Source organism: Phocoena phocoena, chromosome 20 (genome assembly GCF_963924675.1).
Source record: "Phocoena phocoena chromosome 20, mPhoPho1.1, whole genome shotgun sequence".
Taxonomy (NCBI): Eukaryota; Metazoa; Chordata; class Mammalia; order Artiodactyla; family Phocoenidae; genus Phocoena; species Phocoena phocoena.
In genome coordinates, this window is record NC_089238.1 from 55,059,889 (window position 1) to 55,080,389 (window position 20,501).

Here is a 20,501-nt window from a genome sequence, read left to right on the forward strand (position 1 = left end):
ACCACAGAGCATTGAGTAGAGTTTCCTGTGCTATACAGTAGGTTCTCATTAGTTATCTATTTTATACGTAGTATCAATAGTGTATGTGTGTCAATCCCAATCTCCCAATTCATCCCACCCCCCTTTCCCCCTTGGTATCTATATGTTTGTTCACTCTGTGTCTCTTTCTGCTTTGTAAATAAGATCGTCTATACCATTTTTTTCAGATTCCACATATATATATTATTACACGATATTTGTTTTTCTCTTTCTGACTTACTTCACTCTGTATGACAGTCTCTATGTCCATCCACGTCTCTACAGATGACCCAACTTCGTTCCTTTTTATGGCTGAGTAATATTCCATTGTATACATGTACCACATCTTCTTTATCCATTCTTCTGTTGATGGACATTTAAGTTGTTTCCATGTCCTGGCTATTGTAAATAGTGCTGCAATGAACACTGGGGTGCATGTGTCTTTTTGAATTATGGTTTTCTCTGGATGTATGCCCAGGAGTGGGATTGCTGGATCATATGGTAAATCTATTTTTAGTTTTCTGAGGAACCTCCATACTGTTCTCCATAGTGGCTGTATCAATTTACATTCCCACCAACAGTGCAGGAGGGTTCCCTTTTCGCCACACCCTCTCCAGCATTTATTGTTTGTAGATTTTGTGATAATGGCCATTCTGACCGGTGTGAGGTGATACCTCATTGTAGTTTTGATTTGCATTTTTCTAACAATTAGTGGTATTGAGCATTTTTTCATGTATTTGTTGGCCATCTTCCATTACTTTTATAATGTTTGCTAAACAGAAATTTTCCAATTTCATCCTTCCTCCCTCATTTGTTACCTGTGTTCTGATATCAGGAAGAGCTGCCTCTTTCCCCTCTTCACGTCGTTCTTTGTGTATTCATTCACTTATCGTTATGAGCTCACAAATTCCTATTCTATTAGGTGGGCTAAAATTGGTTACCATCAATTTTTTTTATTTTGATGCCCAGATTGCCCAGATTTGGCCAGTAGAAGCCTTTTCTCGTGGTGACTTTTGCATCCTCTGGACATTTTTCCATCATTCTTTGAGCACTTGCCTGCTCTCTGGCATCCCAAGAAATTCCAGACTCGTTTGGTACCTTCCCTGCCCCAGCCCTGGAATCAGCCATTTCTCCCAGGAGTCTTGGCTCTCTTTTCACTGGAAGAATGGTCTTTAGAAATCAAGATCTGGTATGATGTGTGTTCATGCTCTTGGGGTATGACGGCCTCTGGGCCTTCTCAGCAGGTGTGTGTGTACGTGTACACTGTTACAGCCATATTTAGTTTTATACCTGTGTGTATGTGTACACATACATATTTTTAGTATATTTTATCATAGAGTTCAATGCAATAAATACCACAGGGTTGGTGCCAGCTGTTTATATATTTGTAAGTCCCTTCACCAACAGGGAGTGCCAGCTGCCAGGATCTTTGGTATATTTACTTATTGCCAATCTCCCTGTGTGTAACCAGGCCCTTCACCTTGCCAGCCACCTATTGGTCCCCAATCCATTGGCCACCCCCTAGCTCTGCTGTCTTCTCTCTTGGCCCCTTGACTGCATTGCACCCCACCCCCCAACAACATATGTTTCCTTGAGTATCTCATGTCCTATTGGCAGTTCTTTGCTGTCTGGGGTCACACCACCGTTACACACACACTCACAGACCACAAATACTACCTAGATGTGATTTCAGGGACTGGAAAACCTCTCTGAAACCCATCTTGACCTGAGGCTGGACTTTAAGAACCCCCGCCTCAGCAATGCTCCATGTGTGGTATCATTCCCATTTTATAGAGGAGAAAACTGAGACTCAGGGAAGTCAAGGGAGTTGCTGAGAGTTGCACAGCTGGTAGCTGAGGGAACTAGAATCAGAGCCCAGATCAATGAGACGTGGGCCTCCACCCAATTTCTGCAGTTAGGGTTCCTCCCCCCGCACCGCCCCACAAGTAGTAGGGGGAAAAAAAGAGAGGGAAAAGAAAAGGAAAAAAAAAAGAAAGTAGTGGGCAGGCCCTTTGAGTTCATTACATCACTCTTGCCCCAGGATCTGAGCCTCCTGTTGCTGTGTGCGCCCAGCCCTACCGGCCTCCTTATGGGTCCCTCTGGTCACAGCCTCTGCCCGTCCTTCCCAAGTTAGCACCGGCCCAGTCTGATTCTCCAAGCATCCCTGTTCCCAGGAAGCCCCTCCCCTCCTGCACCAGCTCTGCCCTCAGGCTTGGTCGGGACTGGTTTCTCCCCCTTGGAATCAGCAATTCTTACGAGTGGTTCAAGATTTAAGAAGATACAAAAGTGGGTCCAGTAGGAGTCTGTCACTGCCTCGGTTTTCCACCACCCTGTTCCCAGCCCCAAAGGCGACCCAGCCCCCGGTCTCTGTGGCCTCTGCTGGAGGTGTGCCCTGATTAGACTAGCAAATCCATCCTCTTCTCCTTCTGGTTATACATAGGCTAGAGTATTGCTCATGACATGCTGCACCTTTTTTTTTTTCTTCTCAAACGATTGCTAATGGTACCGCTACTTGGGAAAACTGTTGGGCAGCGTCTACTGTCAGTAAAAGCACGTAAACCCACCCTGTGACCCCGCGGTCCACTTCTAGGTCTGTGCCCAGGAGAAACGGGGGCTTCTATCTGCTAAAAGACGTGCACACAGTGGTCCCAGCAGTGTTATGTATAAGAGGCCAAGCTGGGCACAGCCTGAACACCCAACCGCATGCAAAGAGTTACATGAATCGTGCATAGCCATGCGACGGCACCCTGGAAATACTACACAGCAACAAAAGACAGTGACTTACAGACCATGGAACAAGCTGGATGAGTCTCACTAAGCAGCCAGTTGCAGGAGTACATGTGTACGGTTTCCTTTGTGTGGAGTTCCCAAACGGGCAGAAGAAATGCACGTTGATAGAAGCCCCAGTGTCGGTCATCTTCTGGGGGGCTGTCAACCGGGAGAGGGCCCGAGGGAGCCTTTTGGGAGCCGGAGAGGTTCCACGTGGCACCTGGTGGGGTTACTCTGTTGTACACATGCGCGGAAGTGCGTCTAGGCCCACGCAGGATTTGTGTACAGGACTGTGTGTAAGTTATACTGCCATATATATTTCACATTTTCCATGTAGGTAAAGAAAAAAAAACGCTTGTGCTCTTTGGGTGGCAGCAAAGGGTCTCACGGTGTGGTGCTACCGTAATTAATGTAACCAATCCTTTATTAGCAGCACGTGGGTTGTTTCTAGTACTTCGTTATTATAAACAATATTGCAATGGATGACTTTGAACAGAAGCCATTCTGCAGTAAATAAATCTGCAAACGGTATGAGTAGAGCAGGTCCGTTTTCAACTTTGATGCTGCCACCTGCCCTCCCCTGGGGCTTATCTGGATTCACCTGCCCCTCCCGGCCTCGGATGAAAGGCTCCATTCCCCACCCCCTGGCACCAGCTCTCCTGTTACAAATTTCTGGAACCTTACCTATCAGATAGGTGGCGGTGGGTGTACTGGAGTCTCTTGAATGCGAATCTCTGATTTTAAATGAGTTTGATGATCCTTTCATGTTTCAAAGTTATTCATCATTATTCCCTTTCTGTGAACTCTTTGTTTATGTCCTTTGCCCCTTTTTTTTGCGGTGCACGGGCCTCTCACTGTTGTGGCCTCTCCCGTTGCGGAGCACAGGCTCCGGACACGCAGGCTCAGCAGCCATGGCTCACGGGCCCAGCCGCTCTGCGGCATGTGGGATCTTCCCGGACCGGGCCACGAACCCGCGTCCCCTGCATCGGCAGGCGGACTCTCAACCACTGCGCCACCAGGGAAGCCCCCCCTTTTGCCCATTTTTGAAAAACATAAGCTGCTAGTTTTTTCCCTTCTTCATAAGTAAGAGCCCTTCACTTGTTTGGGGAGTTGTTTTTCATCGGTGTTCTAAGCTACAGATACGTTCCACAGTGTGGTCTTTACCTCGGGACTTAGCGTGCGGTGCTTCTTGCAGAAGACAACCCGGTTCTACGTAGTGATTTTATCAGCCTTTTCCTTCCTGGCGTCTGGCTTCATCTGGCACTCAGAACGCCCTTTCTTACTCCGAGATGTTTTTGAAATGTAGCCCATAGTTTCTTCTAGTACTTCAGTGGTTTCTTTTGTTCCTACTTGTCCTAAAATTTCTTTTATTGAAGTATAGTTGAGTTACAATGTTGTGTTAATTTCTACTGTACAGCAAAGTGATTCAGTTATATATATATATGTGTGTATATATATACATATACACATATACACACTTATACACACACATATACATATACACTTATACACACACATATACACACACACACATATACACACACACACACACACATTCTTTTTCATATTCTTTTCCATTATGGCTTATCATAGGGTTGTTGTTTGTTTTTTTTTGTGGTACACGGGCCTCTCACTGTTGTGGCCTCTCCCGTTGTGGAGCACAGGCTCCGGACGCGCAGGCTCAGCGGCCATGGCTCACGGGCCCAGCCGCTCCGCGGCACGTGGGATCTTCCCGGACCGGGGCACGAACCCGCGTCCCCTGCATCGGCAGGCGGACTCTCACTCCCAAGTGGGCCACTTGCTGGCTCTTCCTGGTGGCCTTTCCACCTGAAGGCCCCCTCTGCTCCATGGGAGCTCTCTCCTGCACCTTCTTCAAGGCTGTTTTCTCGCGATTCCTGAGCGCCCGCACTCTGAACCGGGGCCCCGTGGCTCCGTCGTAGGGCGAGGTGTCCCCGTCACGGTATTGCCGCACGGGTCACGGGCATCTCTTGGCTTGTTCCTTCCTGGTGTTGCCACATCCGCAGAGGACGTCCAGCTGCATTTGACTTTCAGATAAACAGCGAATCGCTTTTTAGTATACGTGAGTTCTATGCAGTGTCTGCCAAGCACATATACTGAAAGATGATCCATTGTTTATCTGGAGTTCGGAAGTAACTGGACATCCTGCACTTTTTTTCTTTTTTTCTTTTTTGCTTATTCTGGCGGCCCTATTAGGAACCCCCTCCCCTACCGTGTTCTTGGAGCTGCTGGAGGATGAGGACATCCCTGCCCTCTGTTGTCCCTGTTCATCACCCCATTGCTTAGGTTCGCTTATGCTTCCCGGGTGCCAGACCCTGAACTCGGGGCTCCGAGTCCCTGGTTTCCTGTTACCTCACGGCAGCTTATGGAATCCCTGCTGTTATAACCCCCACTTTGCAGAGGGGGAAATCGAGGCACGGGGGAGGTTTGGGGCAAATATGTTGCAGAAATAAATGTTTGCATGAACCCTTTAAAGAGGGAAGCGAGCATTGGGGTCTAACTCAGTAAGTGTTTGAGGTGAACCAGAGCTGGATGGGACGCAGAGGAAGCCGGGCTCTGCTCAGAGGAGACGGTTCACCCCCAGGTGCCATGTGGTCGCTTGCTCTGCCGTGAGCTCACAGCTCATCTTTCAGCGATGCTGTTTACCTCTGTGGTTCCCTTGGAAGCCTCCGTCAGGTAGCATCAGCCCTGGCCTGTCTTGCTTGGTGAAAATGCCCTAAGAAGTTCATATGTTCCGGACTCTTTCCTCGGGTCTCGGGAAGACCCCACTCACCATCACCAGTGTGGGTCTGTCCTCTGTGAGCAAACGATCCTTCGGGGGTCACAATGGAGGCACAGAAGGTCACATAGTATATGATTCTATTCATATGAAATATGTAGAATTGGTGAATCTGTGGAGGCAGACGGCAGATTGGAGGTTGCCAGGAGCTGGGTGTGTGTGTGTGTGCGTGAGACTGATGATGGTACAAGGTCTCCTTTTGGGGTGACGGCAATGTCTTACCACTAGGTAGACGGGGTGATTGCACAACACTGAGAATGTTCTGAATCTCCCTGAATTGTTCACTCCAAGATGGGTCATTTTATGTTATGTGAATTTCACCTTAGTGAAAAAGAACTTTGTAAAAAAAAAAAAAGGGGGCTTCCCTGGTGGCGCAGTGGTTGAGAGTCCGCCTGCCGATGCAGGGGACACGGGTTCGTGCCCCGGTCCGGGAAGATCCCACGTGCCGCGGAGCGGCTGGGCCCGTGAGCCATGGCCGCTGAGCCTGCGCGTCCAGGGCCTGTGCTCCACAACGGGAGAGGCCACAACAGTGAGAGGCCTGCGTACCGCAAAAAAAAAAAAAAAAAAAGACACAAAGGAGAAAGGGGTGGTGCCCCCCAAATCAGACTGGACAGGAAGGGAGAATCAGGGGTGCCCCAGAGGGTGCCTGACCTGAGTCAGGATGGACCAGTCTTTACAGAAGGAAAACGCCGCGATTCAAACCCGGCAGAATCCACAAAGCACATGTCCTTAAGGGGTAGAGGGGGCCACACGAGAGCACCCACGTGCCAGTGGGAATAGGGACCACATTCCAGTCCCATCTGAGGGCTCTGCTTTCTGAGAATGGCAACCCTGCAGTAAGGCGGGGTGAGCCCCTGCGGATGCCCTGTCCTAGCAGCCTGGGAACACAGGAGGGACCTGGGACCCCGGCTGAAGTGGGTTGGGAAGTGGATGGGCGTTAACAAAGCAGAGACAGCAAGTGTAGATGGCTTCTTCCCAAGCTCGATCATGGGGAAGGAGAGGAGTGAGTGTGTGGTCTCCAGCGTGAAGCCCAGAACGGAGGTTAGGGGTACGGGGAAAACCACACGGAAATGCGGCAGAGGGATTGGAGACCCGCAGGGGTGGGGCGGAGGTCTGAGACCTGACGCAGTTGGGGCCCAGGAGCGAGTTGGGGACACAGGTCAAGGTTTTGGAGGGAGTTCAGGTCTAAGTGGCTTTTTATTTTTTAAAGAAGGAATATTTTCTTTTTTAAATTTAATTTACTTATTTCCTTTTGGCTGCGTTTTGTCTTCATTGCTGTGCGCGGGCTTTCTCTAGTTGCGGCGAGCGGGGGCTACTCTTTGTTGCGGTGCGCGGGCTTCTCATTGCGGTGGTTTCTCGTTGCAGAGCACGGGCTCTAGGCGCGCGGGCTTCAGTAGTTGTGGCGCGCGGGCTTCAGTAGTTGTGGCTCGCGGGCTCTAGAGCGTAGGCTCAGTAGTTGTGGCGCACGGGCTTTGTTGCTCCGCGGCATGTGGGATCTTCCCGGACCAGGGCTCAAACCCATGTCCCCTGCATCGGCAGGCAGATTCTTAACCACTGCGCCACCAGGGAAGTCCCCAAGTGGCTTTTAAAATTTTTTTGAAAAATAAAATTTATTGAGGTGAAATTCACATAACATAAAATTCCCCACGTTAAAGTGACCAATTCAGTGGCACCGAGTGCATCCCTAATGTCGTGTGACCCCTGCTTCTAGTGGAACCCCCAGTGGAGGGCTCCAAACATTTTGGTCACCCCTAAAAGAAACGTCACACCCATAGCAGCTGCTCTCCAGTCATCCCCCTACTGCCGGCACCTGGCAACCATGTATCTACTTTCTGTCTCTATGGATTTACCTATTCTGGACATCCCCTAAAAACAGAATCAGGTGATATGTGGCTTTTGTGTTTGGCTTCCTTCACTCAACACAAAATTTTCGAGGTTCATCCGTGTTGGAGAATTGTCATCATTCCCTAGGGCTCCTGAGACAAAGCACTCTAAATTATGGTGGCTTCAAACAACAGAAATTTATTCTCTCACGGTTCTGGAGGCCAGACGTCCCAGATGATGGTGTTGGCAGGGCCTGGCTGTCTCTAACGGCTATAGTGGAGAACCTGTCCCATGCCTTTCTCTTAGCTTCCAGTCCTGCTGGCGATCCCTGAGGTCCTGGGCTTGCAGAGGAATCGCTCCTTGCTCTGTCTTCACATCGTATTCCCGCCATGTGGATCTGTCCCTGTGTCCAGAGCACTCCTTCTTATGAGAACATCAGGCATATTCGATTAGGGCCCACACTAGTGACCTCATTCTCACTTGGTTACCTCTATAAAGACCCTGTTTCTAAATGAGGTCGCATTCTGACGTTCTGGGGGTTATGACTTGAAGGTAGCTTCTTTTTCATTCCAGATTTATGTTTTTTAAGATTTGTTTATTATTTATTTATTTGTTTTATTATTTTTGGCTGCATCGGTCTTAGTTGCGGCACGCGGGATCTTCGTTGAGCCACGTGGGATCTTGTGTTGTGGTGCGCGGGCTCTGCGTTGTGGTGTGTGGGCTTCTCTGTAGTTGCGCCATGCGGGTTTTCTCTCTCTAGTTGTGGCGCACAGGCTCCAGGGTGCATGGGCTCTGTAGCTGTGGCGCGTGGGCTCCAGAACACGTGGGCTCTGTAGTTTGCGGCAAGCAGGCTCTCTGGTTGAGGCGCGAGAGCTCAGTAGTTGTGGCACACGGGCTTAGTTGCCCCGAGGCATGTGGGATCTTAGTTCCTGGACCAGGGATTGGTCCCCTGCATTGGAAGGCTGATTCTTTACCACTGGACCACCAGGGAAGTCCCTCCTTCCAGATTTATTGAGATATAATTGACATACAGCACTAAGTTTAAGGTGTACAGCAGAATGATTTGACCTACACACGTCATGAAATGATTATTACAGTAGGTTTAACGAACATCCATCTCATATTTTTTCCTTGTGATGAGAACTCTTAGGACTTACCCTCTTAACAACTTTTGTACATAACATACAGCACTGTTAGTTATATTTATCATTTTGTACATTATATGCCTAGTACTTATTTATCTTATAACTAGAAATTTGAGCCTTTTGACCCCCTTCATCCAATTCACCCTCCCCACCTCTGGTAACCATAAATCTGATCTCTTTTTCTATGAGATCAAATTTTTTTTTTTTTGAGGTACGTGGGCCTCTCACTGCTGTGGCCTCTCCCGTTGCGGAGCACAGGCTCCGGACGCGCAGGCTCAGCGGCCATGGCTCACAGGCCCAGCCGCTCCGCGGTACGTGGGATCTTCCCGGACCGGGGCACGAACCCGCGTCCCCTGCATCGGCAGGCGGACTCTCAACCACTGCGCCACCAGGGAAGCCCCAAATTTTGTTTTTTGAAGTTTCATTGACCTGTGACACTATGTTAGTTCCTGGTGTACAACATAGTGATTCAATATTTCTGTATATTTCAAAATGATCACCAGGATGTCTAGTAACAATCTGTCACCATACGAAGATATTACTTAATAATTTCATGTGTCCCTCTCACACTGTCGATTTCATACCTGCGACACGTTTATTTTGCAGTTTGTAAAATTTGTACCTCTTAATCTCCCTCACCTATTTCTCTCCTCCCACCACCCCTCTTCCCTCTGACAACCACTTGTTTGTTTTCAGCGTCTGTAACTCTGTTTCTGTTTTGTGATGCTTGTTCATTTGTTTTTTAGAGTCCACATATAAGTGGTATCCTACAGTATTTGTCTTTCTCTGTCTGACTTATTTCACTGAGCATGATATGCTCTAGGTCCATCCATGCTGTTGCAAATGGCAAGGTTTCGTTCTTTTTTATGGTTGAGTAATATTCCATTGTGTGAGTGTGTGTGTGTGTGTGTGTGCGTTTACATATATATACACACACACACCTATATATACACTGCATCTTCTTTATCTGTTCATCTATTACTGGGCACTTAGGTTGCTTCCATATCAAGGTATCTTTTTTGAAAGGACACAGTTCAGCCCAGAGCATAGCATCCATCAGCGCTTCATTCCTTTTTGAGGCTGAATAATATTCCATAGTGTGGAGAGAGCACATCTCGTTCATCCATCATCCGTTGATGGGCCTTTGAGCTGCTGTGAACGTTCTCGAACATGTAATTATTTGAGTCCCTATTTTCTGTTCTCTTGTTCACATACCTGGGAGTGTGTCAATGGCTTTCACTCAGAGAACACAGTTGGAAGCCAGGTGCCCTCCCACTTTGGGCTCAGACTCTGTCCCCACAGTCATGGTCACAGTACACAGCTGGAATGTGGACCCTCCCCCTCCAGGCTGCCTTTCCCGGCCCCTCCCCTTACACACCCAAGCCTCTTTCAGCCACTTGGCTGGTTCCCAGGGACATGCGCTCGGACAAACTGGGAGTTCCTGAGAAATGGTGGAAACTCCTGCTAATCGTGACCCACAAAGGCAGAGGGAGTGGATTCCTTTGATCCTTTTTTTTTTTTCCTTGTTGTGGATTTTGTGTGTGTGTGGTAAAATGTACATAACATTCACCATCTTAACTGTTTTTAAGTGCATGGTTCAGTGGCATTAAGTACATTCACGTGGTCCTCCAATCATCACCACCGTCCGTCTCCAGAACTTTTTCAACTTCTCCCACTGAAATTCTGTCCCCATTAAACACTAACTCCCGGGACTTCCCTGGAGGTCCAGTGGTTAGGACTTGGTGCTTTCACCGCCGTGGCCCAGATTCAATCCCTGGTCGGGGAACTGAGATCCCGCAAGCTCAGCGACGTGGCCAAAAACAAAACAAAGCAAACAAACAAAAAACCCGCTACTTCCTCCCCAGCTGCTGGTAACCACCGTTCTACCTCCTGTCTCTGAATTTCTCTATCGTGGGTACCACACATAAGTGGTATCATCACAGTATTTGTCCTTTTGTAACTGGCGTATTTCACTTAGCATAATGTCCTCAAGCTTCATCCATGATGTGGTAGGTGTCAGAATTCCCTTCCTTTTTCAGGTTGAATAATATTCCATTGTGTGGCTAGACCACACTTTGCTTACCCATTTATCTCTTGATGGATCTTTTTTTTTTCTGAAACATTTATATTAACATATTTCCATACAAATAACCCAAAGAAAGTTTAGTATTTGTTTTTTTGTTTTTTTTTAAATTTTATTTCATTTAATTTTTTATACAGCAGGTTTTATTAGTCATCCATTTTAGATATATCAGTGTATACATGTCAATCCCAATCGCCCAATTCATCCCACCACCACCACCACCCGCCCGCCGCTTCCCCCCTTGGTGTCCATTCCTTTGTTCTCTAGATCTGTGTCTCAATTTCTGCCCTACAAACTGGTTCATCTGTACCATTTTTCTAGATTTCACATACATGCATTAATATACGATATTTGTTTTTCTCTTTCTGACTTACTTCACTCTGTATGACAGTCTCTAGATCCATCCACGTCTCAACAAATGACCCAATTTCGTTCCTTTTTATAGCTGAGTAATATTCCATTGTATATATGTACCACAACTTCTTTATCCATTCGTCTGTCAATGGGCATTTAGGTTGCTTCCATGTCCTGGCTATTGTAAATAGTGCTGCAATGAACATTGGAGTGCATGTGTCTTTTTAAATTACTGTTTTCTCTGGGTATACGCCCAGTAGTGGGATTGCTGGATCATATGGTGATTCTATTTTTAGTTTTTTAAGGAACCTCCATACTGTTCTCCATAGTGGCTGTATCAGTTTACATTCCCACCAGCAGTGCAAGAGGGTTGCCTTTTCTCCACACCCTCTCCAGCATTTGTTGTTTGTAGACTTTCTTTTTTTTTGCGGTGCGCAGGCCTCTCACTGCTGTGGCCTCTCCCGTTGCGGAGCACAGTCTCCGGACGCGCAGGCTCAGCGGCCATGGCTCACGGGCCCAGCCGCTCCACAGCATGTGGGATCTTCCCGGACCGGGGCACGAACCCGTGTCCCCTGCATCGGTAGGCGGACTCTCAACCACTGCGCCACCAGAGAAACCCCATTTTGAGTTTATTTTTGTGTACAGTGTTAGGGAGTGTTCTAATTTCATTCTTTCACATGTAGCTGTCCAGTTTTCCCAGCACCACTTATTGAAGAGACTGTCTTTTCTCCATTGTATATCCTTGCCTCCTTTGTCATAGATTAGTGGACCATAGGTGCGTGGGTTTACCTCTGGGCTTTCTATCCTGTTCCATTGATCTATGTTTCTGTTTTTGTGCCAGTACCATATTGTCTGGATTACTGTAGCTCTGTAGTATAGTCTGAAGTCAGGGAGTCTTGATTCCTCCAGCTCCGTTTTTTTCCCTTAAGACTGCTTTGGCTATTCGGGGTCTTTTGTGTCTCCATACAGATTTTAAGATTTTTTGTTCTAGTTCTGTAAAAAATGCCATGAGTAATTTGATAGGGATTGCATTGAATCTGTAGATTGCTTTGGGTAGTATAGTCATTTTCACAATATTGATTCTTCCAATCCAAGAACATGGTATATCTCTCCATCTGTTGGTATCATCTTTAATTTCTTTCATCAGTGTCTTATAGTTTTCTGCAAACAGGGCTTTTGTCTCCCTAGGTAGGTTTATTCCTAGGTATTTTATTCTTTTTGTTGCAGTGGTACATGGGAGTGTTTCCTTAATTTCTCTTTCAGATTTTTCATCATTAGTGTGCAGGAATGCAAGAGATTTCTGTGCATTAATTTTTTATCCTGCTACTTTACCAAATTCATTGATTAGCTCTAGTAGTTTTCTGGTGGCATCTTTAAGATTCTCTATTTATAGTATCATGTCATCTGCAAAGAGTGACAGTTTTACTTCTTTTCCAATTTGTATTCCTTTTATTTCTTTTTCTTCTCTGATTGCCATGGCTAGGACTTCCAAAACAATGTTGCATAATAGTGGTGAGAGTGGACATCCTTGTCGTGTTCCTGATCTAAGAGGAAATGGTTTCAGGTTTTCACCGTTGAGAGTAATGTTTGCTGTGGGTTTGTCATATATGGCCTTTATTATGTTGAGATAGGTTCCCTCTATGCCCACTTTCTGGAGAGTTTTTATCATATATGGGTGTTGAATTTTGTCAAAAGCTTTTTCTGCATCTATTGAGATGATCATATGGTTTTTCTTCTTCAGTTTGTTAATATGTTTTATCACATTGATTGATTTGCGTATATTGAAGAATCCCTGCATCTCTGGGATAAACCCCACTTGATCATGGTGTATGATCCTTTTAATGTGCTGTTGGATTCTGTTTGCTAGTGTTTTGTTGAGGATTTTGGCATCTATATTCATCAGTGATACTGGTCTGCAATTTTCTTTTTTTGTAGTATCTTTGTCTGGTTTTGGTATCAGGGTGATGGTGGCCTCATAGAATGAGTTTGGGAGTGTTCCTTCCTCCGCAATTTTTTGGAAGAGTTTGAGATGGAAAGGTGTTCGCTCTTCTCTAAATGTTTGATAGAATTCGCCTGTGAAGCCATCTGGTCCTAGAGTTTTGTTTGTTGGAAGATTTTTTTTTTTTTTTTTTTTGTGGTACGTGGGCCTCTCACTGTTGTGGCCTCTCCTGCTGCGGAGCACAGGCTCCGGACGCGCAGGCCTAGTGGCCATGGCTCACGGGCCCAGCCACTCCGCAGCATGTGGGATCCTCCCGGACCGGGGCACGAACCCGCATCCCCTGCATCGGCAGGCGGACTCAACCACTGCACCACCAGGGAAAACCCTGTTGGAAGATTTTTAATCACCGTTTCAATTTCATTACTTGTGATTGGTCTGTTCATATTTTCTCTTTCTTCCTGGTTCAGTCTTGGAAGGTTATACCTTTCTAAGAAATTTGTCCATTTCATCCAGGTTGTCCATTTTATTGGCATAGAGGTGCTTGCAGTAGTCTCTTAGGATGCTTTGTATTTCTGCGGTGTCTGTTGTAACTCCTCCTTTTTCATTTCTAATTTTATTGCTTTGAGTCCTCTCCCTCTTTTTCTTGATGAGTCTGGCTAATGGTTTATCAATTTTGTTTATCTTCTCAAAGAATCAGCTTTTAATTTCATTGATCTGTGCTATTGTTTTCTTTGTTTCTATTTCATTTATTTCTGCTCTGATCTTATGATTTCTTTCCTTCTGATAACTTTGGGCTTTGTTTGTTCTTCTTTCTCTAGTTCCTTTAGGTGTAAGGTTAGATTGTTTATTTGAGATGTTTGTTGTTTCTTGAGGTAGGCTTGTATTGCTATAAACTTCCCGCTTAGAACTGCTTTTGCTGCATCCCATAGGTGTTGGATCGTCGTGTTTTCATTGTCATTTGTCTCTAGGTATTTTCTGATTTCCTCTTTGATTTCTTCAGTGATCTCTTGGTTATTTAGTAACGTATTGTTTAGCCTCCATGTGTTTGTGTTTTTTACATTTTTTTCCCTGTGATTCATTTCTAATCTCATAACGTTGTGGTCAGAAAAGATGCTTGATATGATTTCAGTTTTCTTAAATTTACTGAGGCTTGATTTGTGACCCAAGATGTGACCTATCCTGGAGAATGTTCCATGGGCACTTGAGAAGAAAGTGTAATCTGCTGTTTTTGGATGGAATGTCCCATAAATATCAATTAAATCTGTCTGGCCTATTGTGTCATTTAAAGCTTGTGTTTCCTTATTTATTTTCATTTTGGATGATCTGTCCATTGGTGTAAGTGAGGTGTTAAAGTCCCCCACTATTATTGTGTTACTATCAATTTCCTCTTTTATAGCTGTTAGCAGTTGCCTTATGTATTGAGGTGCTCCTATGTTGGGTGCATATATATATTTATAATTGTTATACCTTCTTCCTGGATTGATCCCTTGATCATTATGTAGTTCCTTCCTTGTCTCTTGTAACATTCTTTATTTTAAAGTCTATCTTATCTGATATGAGTATAGCTACTCCAGCTTTTGATTTCCATTTGCATGGAATATCTTTTTCCATCCCCTCACTTTCAGTCTGTATGTGTCCCTAGGTCTGAAGTGGGTCTCCTGTAGACAGCATATAGATGGGTCTTGTTTTTGCATCCATTCAGCAAGCCTGTGTCTTTTGGTTGGAGCATTTAATCCATTCACGTTTAAGGTAATTATCGATATGTATGTTCCTATGACCATCTTCTTAGTTGTTTTGGGTTTGTTTTTGTAGGTCCCTTTCTTCTGTTGTGTCTCCCACTTAGAGAAGTTCCTTTAGCATTTGTTGTAGAGCTGGTTTGCTGGTGCTGAATTCTCTTAGCTTTTGCTTGTCTCTAAAGCTTTTGGATTTCTCCATCGAATCTGAATGAGATCCTTGCCGGGTAGAGTAATCTTGGTTGTAGGTTCTTCCCTTTCATCACTTTAAGTATATCATGCCCCTCCCTTCTGGCTTGTAGAGTTTCTGCTGAGAAATCAGCTGTTAACCTTATGGGAGTTCCTTTGTATGTTATTTGTCATTTTTCCCTTGCTGCTTTCAGGTAATTTTTCTTTGTCTTTAATTTTTGCCAGTTTGATTACTATGTGTCTCGGCGTGTTTCTCCTTGGGTTTATCCTGTATGGGACTCGCTGCGCTTCCTGGACTTGGGTGGCTATTGCCTTTCCCATGTTAGGGAAGTTTTCGACTATAATCTCTTCAAATATTTTCTCTGGTCCTTTCTCTCTCTCTTCTCCTTCTGGGACCCCTATAATGCGAATGTTGTTGCATGTAATGTTGTCCCAGAGGTCTCTTAGGCTGTCTTCATTTCTTTTCATTCTTTTTTCTTTGTTCTGCAGCAGTGAACTCCACCATCCTGTCTTTCAGTTCACTTATCCATTCTTCTGCCTCAGTTATTCTGCTATTGATTCCTTCTAGTGTATTTTTCATTTCAGTTATCGTATTGTTCGTCTCTGTTTGTTTGTTCTTTAATTCTTCTAGGTCTTTGTTAAACATCTCTTGCAACTCCTCGATCTTTGCCTGCATTCTTTTTCCGAGGTCCTGGATCATCTTCACTATCATTATTCTGAATTCTTTTTCTGGAATGTTGCCTATCTCCACTTCATTTAGTTGTTTTTCTGGGGTTTTATCTTGTTCCTTCATCTGGTACAAAGTCCTCTGCCTTTTCATCTTGTCTCTCTTTCTGTGAATGTGGTTTTTTCTCCACAGGCTGCAGGATTGTAGTTCTTGCTTCTGCTGTCTGCCCTCTGGTGAATGAGGCTATCTAAGAGGCTTTTGTAAGTTTCCTGATCTCTTTTTTTTAAAATTGAAATATAGAGTAATTATTTGAGCCTAGCATCAAATGCAAATCAAAGATTTTTAAAAAATAGAATTCACAATTTTTCTGCCTGTACTTTCAGTGTTGATTAAAAACACACAGATTTGGGACTTCCCTGGTGGCACAGTGGTTAAGAATCCGCCTGCCACTGCGGGGGACATGGATTCAAGCCCTGGTCCGGGAAGATCCCACATGCCACAGAGCAACTAAGCCCGTGCACCACAACTACTGAGCCTGCGCTCTAGAGCCCATGAGCCACAACTACTGAGCCCACGTGCCACAACTGCTGAGCCTGCGCATACCACAACTACTGAAGCCCGTGCTCTGCAACAAGGGAAGCCACCTCAATGAGAAGCCCGCGCACCGCAACGAAGAGTAGCCCCCGCTCTCTGCAAGTTGGCAGCGCCCGCACACAACAAGGAAGTCCCAGCCCAGCCAAAAATAAAATAAATTAAAAAAAAATAATAAAAGCACACAGATTCAAAAAATGAATAAAAATTTTAAAATAAAACAAAACCACACAGATTTAAATATTTATGTATCTTCCAGAGCCACTTGTAGAAGCCTCGGCCTCTGAGAGAACATCAGGGAATATCATCTCCAAAGAGACAAAGTCCCAGAGAGAAGCTCCTCCAGTGCTGGGGTTACCACACCTCCTAAATCCCTCTGGTTCTTTAGGCTGCTGGTCGTTTGTGAAATATTTACTGAATGCACCTGCCACGTGCAAGGCACAGTTACGGAGTTGGGTTTTCTTAAATCTTCAGAACTACCTGGGACAGATGATCCTCCCTGGTTACAGGGCTGGTCAGTGACAGAGAGGGATTTGAACCCAGGTCTGTGTGATTCCAACCTCCGTGCCCCTTCTGTCACTCTGTGCGTCTTCCTGCTCTTGAGTTGTCTGAACGTGGCTGAGCCACCCGAGTGATGTCACCGTTATTGTCATTCCAACCAAGTGTCGGAGGCCTGGTTCCTGAGACAGGTACCAGGCCAGCATTTACTCGGCGTTCGTGGTGAGTCTGGACTGTGTCAAGCCCTGTACAGGCACACACTTGCTTGATTCCAAAAAAGCGGGACGAGGTAGCTAGCCATCATCATCCCCATTTTGCAGATGAGGAAATTATGATCAGAGAGGTCAACACTTGCCCGAGGTGACATGCTGGCCAGCGGAGCTGGACTGTCTCCTGGGCAGTGCTGACAATGAGGGTGAAATGAGGCTTGTGGCCGAGAGTGCGTAGCCAGTCGTCCACACCGTGGCGCTAAGTGCACGTGCACTTGGCTCGGTGTCCTGCGCTCTGACTGGCAAACGCTCGCGGAGCAGCCCCTGGGTACCAGGCCCTGGTCCCGCCTCCTGGAGGGGCTGCGTCATGAGCAGATGGAGGCATCTGAGTGATAATCGCTTGCTGGTCATGTTGCAAATGAAAGTTGTGTAAGTGCCGTCAGGGAGACCTCCAGGGTGCCGAGAGGGTAGAGCAGGGTAACCCAGCTGGTCTGGGAAGACATCAGGCCAGGAACACCACCTATTTCTTTCTTCAAAAAAATGTTTTTATTTAATATTTATTATTTATTAAATATTTATTGTTTAAAATGTTTATTTATTTGGCTGTGCTGGGTCTTAGTTGAGGCACACGGGATCTTCGTTGCCGTGTGCGGGATCTTTTAGTTGCAGTATGTGTGCTCTTAGTTGCAGCACGCGGGATCTAGTTCCCTGGCCAGGGATCGAACCCGGGCCCCCTGCATTGGGAGCGTGGAGTCTTAACCACTGGACCACCAGGGAAGTCCCCCATCATCTATTTCTAAAGCAGGTCTTCTCGCCCTCAGCTGTATGGACGTTTCTTTTCCAGGTCATTCCTTGTAGGATGCGTGGCAGCACATGTGACCTCTACCCACTAGATGCCAGTAGCACCCCTGACCCCCATCATGACAACCAAACATGTCTCCAGACCCTGGCAAAGTCCCCCAGGAGGCAAAACTGCCCTTGGTCGAGAACCCTGGATTTAAAGTTTGGTTTGGCAGTCGGGAAAGTGTGCCATCTTCTGCAGGGGCACTGGAGCAGTCCACTCCTGGGGGACACAGGACTCCTCCAGTGGGCAGTGGATGTTTTAGCTAGTATGCTGCTGCCCCACCCAAGGCCAGGAGAGCATGGAGGGTGGATGTGAGGTGGGGTCTGCTGCAGCCATATTGGAGACAGTTGGGTACTGCCCTGTAACTGGAGTCTATCCAGATGTTTCCAGCATGATGTGTGTGTGAGAGAGACAGACAGACAGACAGAAAGAGACAGAGAGACAGAGAGCAGAAGGTAGAGGAGGGGGCTAGATTTATACCTTCAGGGTCGCTTGAGATGCTGCATAAAAAGTGAGTTGGGTGTGGTCATGCCAGACAGAAATGGTCAGCTGGAGAACACCAGGCAGGCAGGTCCTGTAACCCCAGGACTGTGTCCATCTGCAGTGTGATCTAGGATTGAGCACTTGATTAGGTACGACTGAACCAGGTCTTGAGAGCAGAAAAAACATCCTGTCTCGGCTGTGCTGTGCATTCCTCTGGGAAGTGAATCTTGCACAGTGAAGAAAGTAAGCTTGACTTAAGAAGAGAGAGTCTGTCGAGTGATCTGTGTAATAATCATTGGTTGCTTCCTGGTCCCTGGCACGGTGAGAAGCACCCCCCCCCGGAAGTGGGTGTGGTTAGCAATGCATTTCTAAGCAAACAAGGCGTTTGGGAGATGGGGGCGGGGGGTGGGGGATGGCAAGAAGTAACAGAGGAATTTACCGTCTCTGTTCCAGCTGAAGGAAGAGGTTAGCCAATGCCTCTCCCCTTCCTCCTTCCCAGTGCCAGACTACCTGGTGGAAAAGGAAAAGATGGTTATCATGTTCTAGGGGTCAGAATACTAGGAATAATTTTGCAAAAATACTCAGCGTTTTCCTAATTATGAGGTCTCCTCTGTGTTACTGTGTCCTCCCACACCCTTCAGGTGTTTCAGGTGGCTTCTTCCCAGACCTGCTAGACACCCATACCTTGGCGGGGTTCCCCCCTTTTCTTAGGTTATTGCAGACAACTCCTAGAACAGGCTGTGATATCACCAGTCACCATCAGGGGGCACTCTCTGTAGTATGGGGCCAACTTAACTGAGAATCCCAGACGTTCAAGGTCCAGGGTTCTCAGCCTGTGAATTGTTGCCTTGTTCCGTCCGCTTTGTGAGTTCCGGTGCTTGCATCTGTAATAGCCAACAACTGGAAACAATCCAGCAGCAGTAGAACAGATAAATAAATTGTGCTATAGTCATTTGGCGGTATATTACACAGCCATGAAAATTAGCGAACCATCACTACACACGTCAGGCGTGAATCTCACTAATAACCTTGTGTCAAAAGCATATGTGTCGCATGTTACCATTTACACAGAGTTCAAACCCCAGCAAGACAAATCTCCTGGGGGCTGGTAATGTCTGTTTCTTGATTTGGAGGCTGGTTATATGGGTCAGTTTGTGAAAATTCGAGCTGTACAGTTAAGATCTGCACACTTTCTCTTTGTCTGTTATACTGTAAAAAGACGTATCAGTACAAAACCTGTGTGCCTAATAGCAACCCTGCTTTGTTTCACAGATTGATGGACAAAATGAGTTGAAAGCCATCGAGAAAGAGAAGACGGTGGTCGCTCTGCCCGCCAAGGAAGCAAGCAAATGCCACAGAGAGGATCTGGCCAAAGCCTTTTATGTAAGAATTGAATTTGTGTCTGATGCCAGGTGCGGTAGGGTTTTTAGATTAAGAAGAAAGCAATACAGAGTCCCGAAAGGGGCTTTAGAATTCTGTGCTATAGTACATTTTTATCATCACTGCTAGAAAATACTATCGCTGTCGAACCATTCTGATTTCCACCAGGAATGGCAGCCCCGTTAATGGCAGTGGCGCTGATCATCCAGGCCCTTCCTAGCAGCCAGGATCCTCCCAGCTCTCTGTGTACCTGTTGGTGGAAGACAGAGGATGTCTCAGGGGACCCACACGGTTCCACAGCAGCACAGCCAGAGTTGAGTCCAGGTGTTCTGACATCAAAGCTCAAACTCTTCACCATGTGCTGTGCACACCCTTCATCTTTTCTAATCCATGGTGTTTCCAGTGACCGAAAACAGATCTCAGCAGTTTCTCCAGCGAATTTGAATTCCTGGCCAGTACAAGACAAAACCCAAACCAAAAAACCATTTCCGTTCCATGAGGCTGCCCTCTGAGGCTGAAGGACTTTGCTTGCTTTATGTTTTTAATTATCTTTACTTAGATAACTGAGCACACATGGTGTGTGTGTGTGTGTGTGTGTGTGTGTCCTCACCACATTTTGCTTATCCATTCGTGCATTGGTGGACACTGGGTTGCTTCCACCTCTGGCTCTTGTATGTTATGCTGCTATGAACATGGGTGGACAAATATCTCTCTGAGATGGGCTTCCAGTTCTCTGGGTATACACACCCAGAAATGGAATTGCTGGATTATATGATGGTTCTATTTTTAATTTTTTTTTGTTTTGTTTTGCGGTACGCGGGCCTCTCACTGTTGTGGCCTCTCCCGTTGCGGAGCACAGGCTCCGGACGTGCAGGCTCAGCGGCCATGGCTCATAGGCCCAACCGCTCTGTGGCATGTGGGATCTTCCCGGACCGGGGCACGAACCCGCGTCCCCTGCATCGGCAGGCGGACTCTCAA

The 20,501-nt window shown here is 46.4% G+C and overlaps 1 protein-coding gene and 1 non-coding gene across 2 annotated transcripts in view; one reads left to right on the plus strand and one right to left on the minus strand.

Moving 5' to 3' along the window:
- The window catches only part of ATP2C2 (ATPase secretory pathway Ca2+ transporting 2), a 77,522-nt gene that overhangs the window by 10,468 nt on the left and 46,553 nt on the right, over window positions 1-20,501 (plus strand). Inside the window, exon 2 of the mRNA XM_065899139.1 lies at window positions 19,416-19,526. Coding sequence (XP_065755211.1) covers window positions 19,416-19,526 — 111 coding nt within the window. The remainder of the gene's footprint in view (window positions 1-19,415; window positions 19,527-20,501) is intronic.
- Window positions 17,521-17,593, minus strand: TRNAW-CCA (transfer RNA tryptophan (anticodon CCA)). Its single transcript has one exon. It is a non-coding gene; the product is annotated as a tRNA-Trp (tRNA).